This window comes from Eulemur rufifrons, chromosome 9 (assembly GCF_041146395.1).
Source record: "Eulemur rufifrons isolate Redbay chromosome 9, OSU_ERuf_1, whole genome shotgun sequence".
Classification (NCBI taxonomy): domain Eukaryota; kingdom Metazoa; phylum Chordata; class Mammalia; order Primates; family Lemuridae; genus Eulemur; species Eulemur rufifrons.
In genome coordinates, this window is record NC_090991.1 from 55,972,389 (window position 1) to 55,989,007 (window position 16,619).

The following is a 16,619-nucleotide window of genomic DNA, read 5'->3' on the forward strand; positions in this document are numbered from 1 at the left end:
AAATTCAGATTAAAAATCTGACAGCCAGACCTGGCCCCTTCCTTACGGTTCCAGCTGGTGCCGTCCTTGCCTGACACTCAGACTCACAGGTTGCAGCCCAGGGAGACTCTGCCCCTGGATCCCTTTCCACACCGCCTGGCTGCCGGCGACGCCCACACGGCTTTTGCGCTGAGCACCTGCTCGTGGTGCGTGGGGCTGAGTGTGGTGCCCGGCAGTGGTCACGTCACAGCAGCTGCTTGCTGGCCCCATAATAACTGGCTTTGCTTTAAACACATCACTTTTATTTTAAAAATAAATTTCAAAAATAAATCATTCATCAGAGGACACTCCTGACTCCAATTTCTCCCTGGGACAAACTGTCACCGAACTTCGAACCTTCTGGCAGAACGGATGACCGCACAGCTCTGGAATAGCTGCTCGCCGGCTGGCACCAGCGGGCGGGACCTCGGGGTCCCTCCGGGGAGGAGCCGGGGCTGAAGGTCTGCTTTTGTGGCTACATATTGTCCCACCTTAGAAGAAGGAAATTCTTGCTTTTGGCCAAATATGTTTATGTCTTTGTCCAAGTACCTGTGTGGCTACCAGGATTAGTATAAGTAGCAAAGGACGAAAACCAAATGAATATTTACTTCTCTCGGAAGCATTTTAAGCTACAACCAACCGCACGCCTGTTTTCCTAAATGTGTTTGTCCCTCAGACACAGTGAGGGGACTCGGGCAGTGAAGTGGTGCCGGAGTTACCGAACAAAATCTGCTTCCACGAAGCTTTTCTGTCCCCACCAGGATCCCAGCAAGGGGCCCCTGAAAGCCGAGACTGGGAGCAGCTGAGGACAGAGGACCCCGCTCGGGGAGGGGCAGCTCCCAGCACAAGACCGAGGACCCTGCCTGGGCCGGAGGGCGTACACGGAGCAGCCGCCCTGAGAGGAGCCCTGTCCTTCCCAAATCCGCCAAAGTCCTTCCCTGAAATCGGACCCTGGCTCCAGCGTCCCACCTAGGAGGGTGTGGGAGAATGTGGGGACATGGGGCCTCAGTGCTCCTGCCCAGAGCCCGCAGCCCTGACCTAGAAGGGCTCCCGTCTGACGGTGGAGCCTGCCGGAAACAGGGAGCACGGCCCGCACAGCCCTGGGCCCGGCACCCGGGGCGGGAACGGCCTGGACGGACGGAGGTGCAGCTCCAGGGTGCTCATGGAGCCTCAGCCATTCTCACGTGGTGCTCCAGGCGCCAGGAATTCCCTCCCTTTCTCCATGAGCCCCCAGCCCGGAGCGCAGGGGTCTGACGGTGGCCGAGGGTGGCAGCCTCCCACAGCATAGGCACCCGCATTAGGGCTCAGGTGCCTGCGTCCCTGCTGGGGGACAGAGGGACAGCCTGGGTCAGGGCAGCCAGCAGAGTCTGGCTCTGACTTCTCCAGGGAAGGGGCCCCAACCCAGGACAGTCACCTTTGGGGTGGCCGTGAGACCACACCAGACCCTGGCGGAAGCCAGGCTGATGGGCATGTCCCCTCCCCTCCAGCCCAGGCATCCCCCACACAGAGCTGCAGCTGGGCAAGAGGTCCATGGGGGCTGGGGACAGCGACATTGAGGACCTCCGTGGTGGGGACACGCTTGGACTCCGATCACTGGGGACTCTGGCCAGTGGCAGGACAGAGTGTGGCCTGGCGTGCCCACCTGCCCAGGAAATTCTCGGGCTGGCTGGGGCGCAGATGCAGAGCTGTGGGGACATCAGACCTTCATCTCCACCTGGAACCCAGCAGAGCCCCATCCCAGAAGGAGCCTGTTGCTGCTCCCAGAGCCGCCCACTCACAGGAACCGTCCCCAGAGCTGTTGCGATTTGCTGACTCCGCGCCCAGAGTGGGAGCCGCTGGCCCCGCGCCTGCATGCGCCCCACCGAGAGTCTGCAGAGGCCTCAGTCGGTCCTCACTGGGCCGGGGTGGTTTCTAGATTTGGACGAGGCGCAGACAAACCCGCCCTCTGTCCACAGACGGGAATCTCTGCCCAGGTCTGTCCTTTCTTGACGAAGGCGGGGCAGGGCGGGGCTCTCAGGGCTCCCCCGCCGGCAGCTGGCAGTGTGGCACAGCACACACAGCGCAGGTGAAGTGAAAGGTTGGCCCTTGATTTACTCACAGGTGAGGTTAAAACACTGGCAAATCACAATTCCGGATTACCCATAAGGCACTCTGTGCGTGGAGACAGGAAACAGGAGGGGACGGCACGTGTTTGCCTGGCCCAGGAGCACCCGGAACACGAGGGTGCGGGGAACAGGGTCCTGGGCCCGGCCAGCAGCTACGGGAAGGCGGGGTCCGCGATGCCGTGGTCGGGGTTGCAGCTGAAGGCGATGGTGATGGCGTAGCGGGTGCCCCAGTGGACCTTCTCCACCCGGTGCAGGTTCTCGGACCCCGAGGTGAAGAAGGAGACCCGACCTGGGAGGGAAGGAGAGAGAGGCGGCTGTGGGGGCCACACCCACGCTGGAGGCCTGCTGGGGTCCCGGCAGCAACCGCTGCCAGTCACCATGACAACCTGCAGAGCCCGAGAAACCTGAGCCCTGCCAGGAACTGCCCGAGAGGAGCCCGGAAGACAAACCCAGCAGGGCTGGGACCAGAACCTTCCGGCCACCAGGGCCTCTGTGCCGGCAGGCGGAGAAGCAGCCACAGACACAGGCATGTGGCCCGTTGCTCTCCCAGCAGACGCTCGGCCCTGGGCCGACGTCCAGCAGGCGCCACCCCAGGCAGCAGCTCCGAGTGAGACCTGCCCCTGCCCACAGCGGTCCAGGCCCTGCCCGGCGCCTCCTACCAGCTCTGGGCTCCACCGTCTTGTTGGCCCCCTCCTCCATGAACACAAACCGCCCCCCGCCGAAGTCCTGCAGGTAGTCGGAGAGGTACAGCAGCGAGGTGTAGTCGAAGGAGCCGTAGGTCACCTGCGGGGCAAAGCCAGGAGGCCGTGGGTCAGGCGCCCTGGAGGAACCAGGTTCTCAACAGGAGGCCGGAGCACCTGCCCCTTGTTTTCCAGAAAGCGAACAGGAAAGACACGTCAGGTGGCCCCTTCACACCTTCAGAGAAACCCGTGAAGCCACAACCTCGTGCATCTCTGCACGAAATCCATGCAGCGTAAAATCCACCATCTTTACCCCCTCTAAGCCCGAGTCGGGCACTAAGCACATCCACACGGCTGTGCGGCCATCAGCACCGTCCAGCTCCACACCTTTCTCATGTCCCCAGTGGACGCCGTCCTCGCCGGGCGCTCACTCCCCTCCCCGGCCACCTCTACTGTCCTGCCGTCTCTGTGAGGCAGCGTCACACGCACTTTCCCCGCGACTGCGACCCCGCTGCGCAGCATTTTGGGGGCCACCCCTGCATTTGCCCCCACGTCCTGTTGACAAGGACTCAGCTCATGGAACAGCCTGGGCTGGGGATGGGGCCGCCTGGGGTGGCCCTGCCAGGTGGGGTGACTGCCCTGTGGGAGGGACGGTGGGTCTCCACCTGGCTCCGCTGTCAGGAGTGAACCAGGGCGTGGAGGAGGGAGAAGCCGCGGAGAGGGAGGTGGGGAGGGATCACGCCGGCCTGGGCAGGGCGCAGGCTCGGAAGGTCACACACGGCACAGCACCCAGGCAGCGGACGGAGCCCGGCCTTGAAGGCAGCCCCCAGGGTCCGGGCGTGGGTGCGTCAGGCCACCTCCACGACCTCCACGGAGGGGCGACCCCCACCTGCAGGATGGGGGATGACGGCAGGGCCCCGGCACCTGCTCAGACTCCGCCATTCCTCCCCTTGGTCGTCAGACTGAAGGGAACCCAAACTCCCGTTGTCCCCTGGGGCTGGCCACGCCGCCCCACCCCGGCTGCACACGTGGGCTTCGCCCTCCCTAACAGGAGGAAAACAGTGGCCAGAAGTTGACAGGACACAGTGTCTGTGGATGTTGTTTTATGCGCCAAGAAAGCAGCGAAGGAGCTCTAGATCCCGGACTGTGGTCACCCGGGGGGCGAGGGGCTGCAGGGAGGGCTGCAGACGTATGAAACTGCTGCCTTTTTATGTTTTTTTTTCACCTTTAAACCTTGTAGGTTGCACTGACTTCTTTAAACAATTGGATTTATAGTACGGAACGCTGCCTAGACCTCACAGCGAGAAAGCTGCCAACTTTCCCAACAGTTCTGTTTCACTGAAACAAATGCCTTTGCTAATTAGAAAAACATAAATCCTCAAATGCTACTCTGGGTTCCTGATAAACAGAATTTAGTCAAGGGCCGGAAAGAAATTAGGGGAGAAGTGGACCAAAGAGCAGCTGCTTCCCTCGCCCCTTCTGGGGTGGCTGTTGGCGCTGGTGAGACGCAAACGAGCACAAACCCGGACACGGGAGGGGCATGTTCCCAGCGCTGCCGCCCACACAGGGAGGTGGTTCTACCGCACAGCACTGAAGACAGGGCTCTGAAGGGTGACCCCAAACCTTGGGCGGCCAAAACGTGAACAGCGGTGGGGACAACCGCCAGGCTGCTGTCCCATAAGGAGAATCTGCCTTTGCTGTACAGACTTTACTTCCTCAGCTGCATCAACCGCATTCAAAATGCCCCTTAAAGCCTCAGAAAAGACGACATCTAAATGCTAAAGGCGCAAACGCCGCAGAGGCTGGCAAATCTGCAGAGCGCCCGGTGGCCGAGGACCACAGGAGAACTGGAAAGGGACGTGGCCTTGCTGGGTGTGGCCTGGAGCTGCGCTAACCTTGCCCACGTGTGGTCACCTTGTCCACACGCCCAGCTTGCTCATGCGAGCCCACCTTGCCCACGTGCCCACCTTGCTCACGCGAGCCCACCGTGCCCACCTTGGTCATGTGAGCCCACCGTGCCCACCTTGGTCACGCGAGCCCACCTTGCTCATGCGAGCCCACCTTGCTCACGTGCCCACCTTGCCCACTGTGCCGACCTTGCCCACGTGCCCACCTTGCCCACCATGCCCACGTGCCCACCTTGCCCACGCGAGCCCACCTTGCCCACGTGCCCACCTTGCCCACGTGCCCACCTTGCCCACCTTGCCCACGCGAGCCCACCTTGCCCACGTGCCCACCTTGCCCACCTTGCCCACGTGCCCACCTTGCTCACGCGAGCCCACCTTGCCCGCGAGCCCACCTTGCCCGCGTGCCCACCTTGCCCGCGTGCCCACCTTGCCCACCTTGCCCACCTTGCCCACCTTGCTCACGCGAGCCCACCTTGCCCACGTGCCCACCTTGCCCACGTGCCCACCTTGCCCACCGTGCCCACCTTGCCCACGTGCCCACCTTGCCCACGTGCCCACCTTGCTCACGCGAGCCCACCTTGCCCACGTGCCCACCTTGCCCACGTGCCCACCTTGCTCACGCGAGCCCACCTTGCCCACCGTGCCCACCTTGCCCACGTGCCCACCTTGCCCATGTGCCCACCTTGCTCACGCGAGCCCACCTTGCCCACGTGCCCACCTTGCCCACGTGCCCACCTTGCTCACGCGAGCCCACCTTGCCCACGTGCCCACCTTGCTCACGCGAGCCCACCTTGCCCACGTGCCCACCTTGCCCACGTGCCCACCGTGCCCACCTTGCCCACGTGCCCACCTTGCCCACGTGCCCACCTTGCTCACGCGAGCCCACCTTGCCCACGTGCCCACCTTGCTCACCGTGCCCACCTTGTCCACGTGCCCACCTTGTCCACGTGTGCGTGCCAGTACTCGTCGTGCGCCGTCCGCGCCGCCGTGCTGTTTATGCGGGAGAAGAACGTGGGCTTCGTCAGGTGCAGGGCGGACGGGCTGATGCCGAAGGCCTCAGCGATCGTGAGCTGCACCTTCTGCCGCACGTCCCTGAGGAGGACACGGCGTCACTGGGAGCCGCTCGTCCCCAGAGGAGAGGACGGACTTCTCCGAGGGTCCCCAAGCGCCTGCAGACAGTCACAGGCCAGGGGACGGCGGGAAGATGAATGTACAGGTGCTCGGCACACGTGACGGGCTGTCACCCACGACCACAACCCTGACGCCCAGGGAATGGTCAGGGCACCTTCAGCTCTGCTCCCCGGGCAGCGCAGAGCCCTGCAGGAAAGACAACGTGGGTGACGGGGGCACCACGGGGACCCCACTGTGGGCGCTGGTGTGGTGAACCCAGCCCCAGACGCCCCAGGCACACGGCTGCACGGACTCGGCTTGCAGACCCTGGTTGGCAAGAAAGGGGCTGCTGCCACACGCGTGTGGGCACAGGGGTGGGGAGTGTGGACATGGAGCACAGGTGGGGCATGTGGGGTGCGTGGGGGGCAGGTGGGGTGCGTGGGGGGCAGGTGGGGTGCGTGGGGGGCAGGTGGGGTGCGTGGGGGGCAGGTGGGGTGCGTGGGGGGCAGGTGGGGTGCGTGGGGGGCAGGTGGGGTGTGTGGGGGGCAGGTGGGGTGTGTGGGGGCAGGTGGGGTGCGTGGGGGGCAGGTGGGGTGTGTGGGGGGCAGGTGGGGTGTGTGGGGGCAGGCAGGGCGGTGAGTGTGGACTGTCTGTCTGTGTTGGGGTCAAGGGGACCCTCAGCCCAGTACCCCACGCCCTGAACAGATCGCTCTGACGTGGACGGGCGGCTCGGCGGGCGCAGGGGCCGCCCGAGCTGTCAATCACCCGGACACTCGGCTGGTTCCTCCTCATCTCAACCTGGGCTCGTCCAGTAGAGCTGTTTAAACTATCGCCTTTGTGAAAACAGCTGAAACATTCACAGATGTTTCATCCCATGACAAAGGCTGTCAGTGTTTCCTCCCAGCTGATTTTATACATACATGAAATAAGAAGCCACCTCGCCGGGCATGCCAGGACCACAGTGTGACGACGGTGGTTACGAACCAGCCTTCCGTGGGTTTGGTCCCCGAGAATTCGCCTCGGTGCACCCTCCCCCACCGCCACCCCACTTGCTAGGTCCTCACCGGTACAACCGGAAGTCCTCTTCCGAGAAGACAGTTCGTATCTTATCCCCAAAGTATCTGAAAAAATAAAGAGTGTTAACACAGGTAACACTTTATTCATCTTTTCCTCGTTTCCTTTCAATTTAGTTGTTCCTCAGGCGACCCAGCACGTCCCTGAGAATGGCCTCGTCCCTGTCATCTCAGAGCTACTCGGCTTCTGCGATGGCACCTGTGCTGTGAGCAGGGATGGCAGGCGAGGAGCCGCGGCTGAGGAGGCCACAGCGCCGATCCAGGCTGGGAAACCTCGGTGCCTCCCGGCCCCACACGGAGCGTCACGGCTCACAGGGCTGCCTCCCGCACCTCCCTCCCGCCTCTGCCTCCCGCCTGCCACGTGCCGCAGCCACCTCGCCCTCCAGCCCCAGCCCACGGCTTCCGGAGGAGCCAGAGAACAGAACACCAGACCCTCCCGAAGCGTCACGAACAAGGGTCCTGCCCTGGAACAGGCGGGGGATGTTCCGTCTTGACAAGGAGCCCAGAGCAGAGGCGACAGCGCAGCCCCCACAGCTAAGAAACCAAGACGCTCACTCAGCGCGGCCTTGGGGGTTTCCACCGTCCGGGCTCTCACCTGTACAGGTTCACAAAGTGCTTCCCGACAGACAGGGCCCCCGAGTGCAAGTCCAGAATGGATGCCTGGAAGAGACGTTTGCTGAGTAAAACTGTGAGGCCGCGGCAGGGGCGATGGTCACTGCCAAAGTTGCTGCAGGTGAACACGCGTCCCCGAGATCCTGCCGCACACCCGGGCCCGGCTTCCTCAGCACCCTGCCTTGCACGCCCCCTCCTGCCCCAACATGCTCGTGCTGTCTGAAGACCTCAGTCGCACTCGAGTGTGTGAGGACGGCCCGCAGACGCGTCCCCACGTCACCTGTGGTCTCCGCCCCACAGTCCCAGGCCCGTCGTCCCCCTCCCTGCCTTCAGCTCCAGGTGAAACACACGGGATGAGCCGCAGACGCGCGGAGTGACGCCCACGGGGCCACCAGCACGTCGAGGCAATAACATGCCCATCGCCCCGTGAGCCCCGCCTGGGGGTCTGCGCGGTTGCGAGATGGGAGTGCGTCATCTGGGCGTGCTCTTTCCGGCTGGCGGCTTTCGCTCGGCGTAACTGCCCTGAGACCCAACGTGCGGCTGTGCGTGTGGATCGTGCACTGTGTTTCACCGCTGGGGCGTCCCTGTGTGGGGGCTGCGTGTGTCCGTCCTGCACCTGTGGCCTGGGGCCACCACCAGGGGAGCTCTGTGCACGCTGGTCACCAGTCCGTGTGACGTGTGCGTATTCCTCTCGGGTCCGTCCTGTCGGTGCAACTGCTGGGTCACAGCTCTTCGTTTCTTTCTTCTTTTTGTTTTGTGTTTGTTTTATTTTTTTGAGACGAGATCTGGTTCTGTCGCCCAGACTGGAGTGCAGCCTCGAGCCTCTTTAAGGGACTGCCGGGATCTTTTCTGCCCCAACCTCACCTCTACGTCCCCACACCTGGGGGAAGTGGCCACCCGTGTGGACTGTTTCACCCCTACCGCGACCCAAGGGAGCCACTACTGCTGTCCCTTCTCAGTGCTGCGGCGACCAGCGCAGGGGGACAACCTTAGTTTGGGCTCAAATAATGCCAACTGAACTTAAAGTCTTCAAATCGGCTAATTCAGCTCTAGACAACTGCCCCGTGAATGCCAAGGAAGGAGCAACAGGGGAACCCACTCGCTGAGAGGTTTTCAATAACTAGTCCCCCCAAACCAGCTGGAATAGAAGAAGAAACTTCATTTTCAGAGCCCAAGAGAAAAGAGTTTTCAGGATGATGTCATGTAGGTAATCAGAGAAATACTTTGAAATTCTAGAAAGGTCTATAAATTAATCTTACTGGAAGTTTCAAATATGCACAATGACTCGGGTCTGTACGGTGACTGTAATTCAATGTGATCACCAAAATGTGCGGAGAGGACAGGTCTTCAAAAATCCCGCACTGGCCGCGTGTGGTGGTGGCACCCGTAGCCCCAGCTACTCGGGAGGTTGAGGCAGGAAAATGGCTGAGCCCAGCTCCAGTGAGTGGTGATGACGCCACTGCATTCCACCCAGGGCAACAGAGAAGACCTTGGTTTTTTTTTTTTTTTTTTTTTTGAGACAGAGTCTCGCTTTGTTGCCTGGGCTAGAGTGAATGCCATGGCGTCAGCCTAGCTCACAGCAACCTCAAACTCCTGGGCTTAAGTGATCCTACCGCCTCAGCCTCCTGAGTAGCTGGGACTACAGGCATGCGCCACCATGCCCGGCTAATTTTGTCTATATATATTTTAGTTGGCCAGATAATTTCTTTCTATTTTTACTAGAGACGGGGTCTCGCTCTTGCTCAGGCTGGTCTCGAACTCCTGACCTCAAACGATCCACCCGCCTCGGCCTCCCAGAGTGCTAGGATTACAGGCGTGAGCCACAGCGCCCGGCCAGAGAAGACCTTCTTTTTAAAGAAAAAAATTCCGCACACTAAGAAAGAAAACTTTAATCTTGAGGAGATCAGAGTGCAGTTGGCTCGGTGATCTTTGGCTGCTGTGACACGAACCGGGGGCTTCAAACAACAGAAGTTGATTCTCTCAGTTCTGGAGGCCAGAGCGTCACGGCCGCCACCCTCTGCAGGCTCCGGGGAGGCCTGCATCCCTTGGCTGTGGCTGTACCGCCCCAGCCTCTGTTCCCAAACGCCCCGCTTATCTCATACGGACACGCACAGGACTTAGAGCCCAGCCCCAGCACCTGAGTGACCCCATCCCAAGAGCTGTCACCGTGTCCGCCAAGATCCTGTCCCAAGTCGGAGCAAGTTCACAGGCTCTGGGTGGACATGTCCCCTGAGGCCACTGCTGAGCCCAGCAGTCCTGCGGGGCGTGTGCAGAGGCCTCCGGCTCCACGGGGGCATCTCCCGGCCCCTCACTTGGCCCTGACTCTCACCTCCTCCACCCTCCATGTGACCCAAAGCCCCGTGAAGACCCCACGAACATCTAAGGACACTTTCTTCCCAACAAGGGAACATCTGGGGGCTTCTGGGCGCCCGTCAGGTGCGGCTGCATGGTTGGTGCTGACAAACGCCATGGCTGGCCCATAGCCCGGGGACCCCCAGGACCCTGCACGTCGGACCTTTCCCCCCCCAGCCCCGAGTACGAGCAAAGTTAAAGGGTAAAAGGAAACAGAGGCAGGAACCACGTTCAACTCACCCCTCCGTCAGATCCTCCCAGCGAGAGCCCCTTCTCAGCTATGCTGTGGGGGACAACATTGAGTCAGAATTTAGTTACTAGAATTATCCATAATACATCGAGGCAAAATATCAATCAGTATAATTCAGGTAACGTAGTAGATTCTGCTTGTCTAATGTTCATGATACAACCGTTTAGACCAAAGGACTCAATGTCAAAGTTAAGCGGGTGACAATATCGTCACCGCTGTCTTGTTAAGATGTGGCTCAGCTTAGAAACCGCCAGGCTTAACTTCTCGTTTTTTCACCAAGAGCCGATGGTGCTGCACGCAGCGTGCGGCCAGCAGCCTGGGGAGGATTCCCGGAACCGGCAGAACCGCTCCGAGTCTCTCCCAGGACTGTGGAGGACCCTGTGGAGGGACAGGCTCCCCTGGAGTCCCAGGGACACGGCGCCGGACTGGGGGGACAGCCCGAGGGCCAGAAGCCACTCCACGCGCTTCGAGCCTAAACAACTGGTCTGAAAATCAAAGCTTTCAAGATCTGGTTTTTCAATTCTCAACAGGGAAAAATGCAGTGCCAGCTGCTTCCGGTCAGCGCCTGGTGCTGCCACGAGCCACAGCCAGTTGGCGGAGGGGCTGACCCCTGCCCAGCCGCACAGCAGACGCTGGAGCATGAGGTAGCAACTGACCACCGAGGCTCGGACAGCACGTGTCTCCACGCGTGTGGGGCTCCCGCAACAGGCGTGGGGACAGCATCGCCCCGGAGAGGAGGCCGGGAAGGTTCCGCCAGTGACAGCAGCCCTGAGGGCCACGGCCTTTCCTCCTAGAAATTGGAAAACCCAACCTTTGCCTTTGAAAGCACAGAAGGAAATTCTTACTAATTGTAATGAAATCTGTTAAATCATTTTTTTCAGTAGTAATTTTCTGCTTCCTGCCCCAGGCCCACTTTGCCGTTTGTTTGTTTAAATCTGACCAGTGAACACCCAGGATGAGGCGCTCAGAGGGGGCGGTTACCTGCGAATCTGCTCCGCTTCTTGCCTGGTGATGACGACATCGGTCACGCCTCTGCCGCACTTCCTGGGGGTGCAGCCTAGAGGGACGACAGCAGGAGAAGCTCACTTAGCGGTTGGCCCCAGGGACGGCGGGCTCCGGTGAGCTGGGGCTGGCAAGGCCCCTCCAGGATTAGCATGGCCAGATCTGGCTAACACACCCGGGTGAGCACGACGCGCGCAGACGTGTGCCCGGGCAGGATCCCGGGAGTCTGCGTCCCACTGGGCGTCCTGTGCTTCCTGAGGCGCTGGCTGACAGGCTAATCCAGAAGCACCTGTCGCTGCTCCCAAGCCCTGGGAAAGCCGCAGACGTGCTCCAGACATGGTGTTGGCAACATTCTGGAACCGTCACCGACTGCGGGGCCGCACGCTCATCAGCGCCCGGCAGGAAATCCTCCGGGAGTGAGCAGAGCTGGGCTTGTAATTCCAGTCTTGGCCCTAAAACCGTCACGGTGGAGAGTCTAGCTCCCCTTTGGCAACTGATGGTGAAGGAGACAGAATCGGTGAGGACAGAGGGTCTGTGCCGTGAGCCGGATTAGGAGAAGCACGTGGAGCTCCGCAGGCAGCCATGGACAACACATTCTCCCCAGATAAGCGGGGACCAGAAGCAAAGACATATTAGGCTGCGAAGAAAGCCTGAACCAATCTCAAAGAACTGATGTCATACGGATTATGTTACCTAACTACGACATGAGCAGCTCCGAGATCAGTTTTTAAAAAGAGAGAATCAGCTGGGCATGGTGGCTCACACCTGTAATCCCAGCACTCTGGGAGGCCAAGGTGGGAGGATGGCTCGAGGTCAGGAGCTTGAGACCAGCTTGAGCAAGAGCGAGACCCCGTCTCTTCTAAAAATAGAAAAATTAACAGGTATGGTGGTGCCTGTAGTCACCACTACCCAGGAGGCCGAGGCGGGAGGATCACTTGAGCCCAGGAGTTCAAGGCTACAGGGAGGTATGATGATGCCACTGCACTCCAGCCCGGGTAACAGCGAGCCTTTGTCTCAAAAAATAAAAAAGTTTCCATAATAACTCATGGGTTAAAAAATAATTCTAGAAATTAGAAAATACTTATAAAATGATAATGAAAACACCACACGTCAAGATGTCCGGGATCTGAGACTTCCGAGTTCGGTCCAGGGAGAACAGTAACCAGGACTGGATGCAGCCTCCGGCCTGAAACTCAAACCAGACGAACTCCATGGCATCTGGTTCCTGAGGCCTGGACACCAGGCAGGGAAGGACAGAGACCCTGACAGACAGGGGACAGTGAGTTGAGCCTCATGGCTCACCCAGCCAGGGTGGGGCAGGGACAGAACGGAGCCAGCGGCCAACGGCAACACGGGTCCCCTTGAGTGTGCACACTGGACCAGATCAGGGGTTGACAAAAGAACTGTGACAAAAGGATCAGAGCGGACAGGACAAAACTGAGCTGTGAGCAGCTGGCAGTGCCTGTGTGCGTGGGGCACCCCTGCGGCAGGCAGCCGCTCACCCCCCAGCCAGCCTCTGACCAGCTAGGGGCCCCCGTGGCAGGACCAGCACCCGCCAGAGCCCAGTTTCAAGTGCATCCTGACTAATTTCATTTTTTTTAGAGACAGGGTCTTCCCTGTCACCCAGGCTGGAGTGCAGTGGCACGAGCACAGCTCAGTGCAGCCTCGAACTCCTGGGCTCCAACGATCCTCCTGCCTCAGCCTCCCAAAGTGCTGGGACTACAGGCGCCACCACCTCACCCAGCCCCCAACTATTTTTTATTATAAAATATATACAACATGAAATTTACCATTTCAACCATTTTTCAGTGTACGGTTCTGGGCATTATAAGTACCTTCACATTGTGCAACCAGCACCATCTCCAGAACTTTTCCGTCTTCCCCAGGTGAAATCCCGAACTCATTAAACACTAGTTCCCATTCCCCCCTTCCTCATTCCAACTAATTTTAATGTTGATAAGTTATTAAAAGGATAGGAAGAAAAATTTCAGTGCTAATCATTGAAAAACATATTTTGAAAGCTTTGTCTACAAAGACAGAGAGAGCGTCCACACAACAGAAACACTTTCACTTTCCCGACCCCGACGGAGACAAGAATGCTGCCCTCCTGCGCTCGGCCCTGCCAGGAGAAGCCCGGTCCTGCCTCTGGCCTTAGAGTGTCCGGAGCTCCGTGTCATGTGCATCACAAGGACTCCCCTTTGTGGAGGAACTTGGAGATCTTTTCTGGGTTCAAGTACAAAGCACTGAATTGAATTTAAAAAATAAACTGAATTCTGTCACAAAATCCCAGTTGCATATGCTGGGTTTTTAAAACTGAGAACACGTCCAGATAGCATGGAATGTTCAGGAAAATACAGCAGCCAAAAAATGCCTGGAGGGGGAGGAGTCTGCAGTGGCAGAGACCCGTCTGCCGGGAGCTCTCCAGGGTGCTGAATCCCCGAGCTTGGCCCGGCTGCCCGGACACCGCAGCTCCAGTCTCCTGGGTCCCCTGGGACCAACCCCACCCCCGCCAGCCTCTGACCCGGCCTCTGTGTACAGCCGGCCCAGCCAGGACAGGAGCCACGGGAGCTGGGACATGTGACGACGGAAGGGCCCTCTGGCAGTTCCTTGTCACAGTTTCTCCAACCTTCTCTGACACCCTACAACATTCTCCACGGTCCATACCTTTTCTGGTTTCCACTTTCTCACCCCACCTTTCTAATCCTGGTACCTTCCTGCAGGCAAACTGCCTCCTCCATCGGACAGTGCAGCTTCCTAAAACCCCAGCCAGGTTGGGCGTGGACCGGCCAACCCAGGGAAGAGAAAGGTCGTCTGCCAGCACCCCCCGCCACCCACACTTTCAGCCTGTCTCCTGCCAATGCATTGCAGCAAAAGGCAAACACACTTTGACCAGGTTGCATCTCATGTTAACTTGCTGCTTTTTCTTGGATCACCACAGAGCCGGTGGCACCATACCTTCGAACCTTCGGTGACTGTTGTAGTCCTCAGAGCAGGGCACCTCGATGAATCTGCCCACCAAGACTTCGCCACGGTGGGCCAGGACCTCGGTGACACCGTCGTCAGCCCCCAGACTGCTCCAGAGCAGGAACACAGAGAACGCCAAACCGGCCCCCAGGCCTGCGGTCCTCAGCCACCTCCTCTGTGCCTCCCGTGGCACCCGATCCTTCTTGGTGCTGAAAACAGAAGACACAGCCACTGTCACCCAAAGCAGCTATGTGCTGAAAACTCTCCCAAGATGGGAGAAAACATTCACACTTGATCACAACCGGCCTCTGGCTGTGCCTGTGCTAAGCCTTGGTCAAGATGAACCCAAATCAACCCAGTAGCTGCTGAAACACACACCAGCTGCTCAGGGCAGCGGCCAGTGAAGCAGGTGGGAGATGGAGCACCCACCCCAGCCCCCACTTGTCCTGACGCCCGCTGTGCCCCCCATGGGGGAGGAGTGTGGCCCGGCTCCTCTGACCTGGCAGGGACGACTGTGTCCTGCCACGGGCAACAGATGAGCTGCCCTCAGAGTCCCCGCAGCTGCCCCCGCCAGGCCCAGAGGCTTCTTGTGGGCATCTGTGTCTCTAATCATGCTGCCTGCACCTGCAAATGACTGCTCTTCCCCGACACAGGTGCTCCTGGCATGCACACGTGTGCTCATGTGCACACATACAGGACTTGAGCCAACTCCCCTGAGTCAAACCCACTTAACTAAAACCACAAGCCGGCTGGGAGGAGAGCATGAGCACACCAGGCATGATTTGCAAATAAAATGCTTTCGGTATGACCCAGGGCTAACTGTGGGGTCCAGACAGGCCATACTGAAGTTGCACGTGTGTCTCTATGTGGCTGTAACAGGCAGCGTGTGCTCTCTTGTCCAGGAAAGACGTAGGTGGCAGGTCTCGAAGGACAGGAAGAAACAGAGAGGTCAGGGCATCCTTTCCTGCAGGTGCCATTTGTTTCTTCACGTCTGTAATTAACTCCTGAAAACAGGGAGCTGCCTTCTATTTTTATCTCGCTCAGCACTTCCCAGAGACATACGAGCAACACAGGGATTCCAATCACATCAACTCCAAGGAGCAACGGCACAGCCAGGCCATGCTGGGGTGAGTTGACTCGAGGTGCGGCTCCAGGATCTTGTGGAAAACAGAAGCGGCTGCTTTGCAGTTCTTGGCACAAGTTCCCATGGCCCGTGGGGCCAGCACCAGGTCCTGACCTGTCCCAGAGCCACTGACGCACATTCTGCCGTGCAGGCCATGGCCGAATGCGGCAGGGCTCCGTGGTGAGCCGGATGTTTGTGCACGTATCCAGCCATCCCACGGGAGGTCCTCATGCGCAGCCCTACGCAAAATAGTGGGATGGGAAGCCCCAGCCTGGACGCAGCACCGGGCAGAGGGGCCAGGGCAGCTCTCCTCACGGGGACTCCACGGGGACGCCCGGCAGAGGGGGGACCATTGCCGAGGTGTGGGGACGGGAAACGGCTCAGCGCTGCTGGGAGCAAGGCGTCGCCAGGGGAGCGGGCAGGGGCTCGTCCCAGAGGGGGCCGGGCGTCCTAACGAGGGGCTTGGGACCCCCCAACCATGAAAACGCAGGGCGCGCTGTGACGCGGCCTCACGCCCACATCATTTGTGAAACGAGGGCCTCCCGCCAGGGGACGAAACCCCGTCTCTACCAAAAATAGAAAAAATTAGCCAGATGTGGTGGTGGCACCTGTAGTCCCAGCTACTCAGGAGGCTGAGGCAGGAGGATCGCTTGAGCCCAGGAGTTGGAAGTTGCTGTGAGCTAGGCTGACGCCACGGCACTCTAGCCCGGTTTGACAGAGTGAGGCCCCAGCACAGACCGTGCAGGCTGCGGGGCGTTGTCCAGTTTAGGTCAGTGCCCCCTGGAGCCGCAGTGGCGCAGCAGGGTGCACCAGAAGCCCCTCTCTTCCTCGCACCTGTCCGGAACCCAGGTGAGCCTTTGAGATCCGTCCTGTCTGCACTAGGCTTCCGCCAGGCCAACTCCGCGCAGAAACCGGGGCCGCAGGCCACGCCCGCCCCGACGACAAGCCCCGCCCATGCCTGCGCGGCCCCGCCCATGCCTGCGCGGCCCCGCCCCTCAGCCCAGGTCCGGTCCACCACGCGGCCCCGCCAGTCTCCGCCCACACCACGGCCCCCCGCTCCTGAGGCTCCACCCATCGCACGCCCCCTCGGGTCCCGCCCCCACCACGGCCCCGCCCCGTCCCAGCCTGGCCCCGCCCCCTCTCCACTGCAGCGCGAGCCCTTCCGCGCTTTCCGCTACCTGATCCTGCGCCGGCGCTCGGCCGCCCCGCTGCCCTCGGGCGCCTTGGTTGCGCCCCTCCGCTGAGGCGCCATCGGGCCCGGCCGTCGCGGAGCCGGGCGGGACGCGGGAGCCGCCAGGCCGGAGGACAAGCGCCGCGACCGGGAGCGCGAGGGAGGTGCTGCGCGGGGACGCGGCAGCGACGCGCTCGGCCATCGGCGCCGGGGCTGGCGGTCAGGCCAAAGCAATCGGCGGCCGAGCGGGGC

The 16,619-nt window shown here is 60.3% G+C and overlaps 1 protein-coding gene across 2 annotated transcripts; it reads right to left on the bottom strand.

Annotated features, from left to right (window-relative positions):
* Positions 1-327: 327 nt before the first annotated feature.
* Positions 328-16,565, bottom strand: OGFOD3 (2-oxoglutarate and iron dependent oxygenase domain containing 3). Of its 2 annotated transcripts, none has more exons than XM_069483049.1 (9): positions 16,375-16,565; positions 14,065-14,282; positions 11,089-11,164; positions 10,098-10,140; positions 7,489-7,553; positions 6,885-6,941; positions 5,649-5,700; positions 2,783-2,906; positions 328-2,412 (listed from the first exon to the last, which is right to left on the bottom strand). In XM_069483049.1, the coding sequence occupies exons 1-9, from the start codon at positions 16,446-16,448 to the stop codon at positions 2,276-2,278; spliced, it is 846 nt and encodes a 281-aa protein (XP_069339150.1). In that variant the 5' UTR covers positions 16,449-16,565; the 3' UTR covers positions 328-2,275. The 2 variants fall into 2 exon arrangements, with proteins under 2 accessions (XP_069339150.1, XP_069339149.1); XM_069483048.1 differs by having other exon boundaries at positions 5,649-5,802; positions 16,375-16,563.
* Between the last annotated feature and the right edge of the window lie 54 nt (positions 16,566-16,619).

Coding starts and splice junctions, on each gene's coding strand:
- OGFOD3 (XM_069483048.1), bottom strand. CDS start 16,448: ATGGCGCCTCAGCGGAGGGGCGCAACCAAGGCGCCCGAGGGCAGCGGG. Junction 10,141..11,088: donor GAAGCGGAGCAGATTCGCAG/GTAACCGCCCCC, acceptor TGTCCCCCACAG/CATAGCTGAGAAGGGGCTCT. Junction 5,803..6,884: donor GAGGACTTCCGGTTGTACCG/GTGAGGACCTAG, acceptor TGTCCTCCTCAG/GGACGTGCGGCAGAAGGTGC.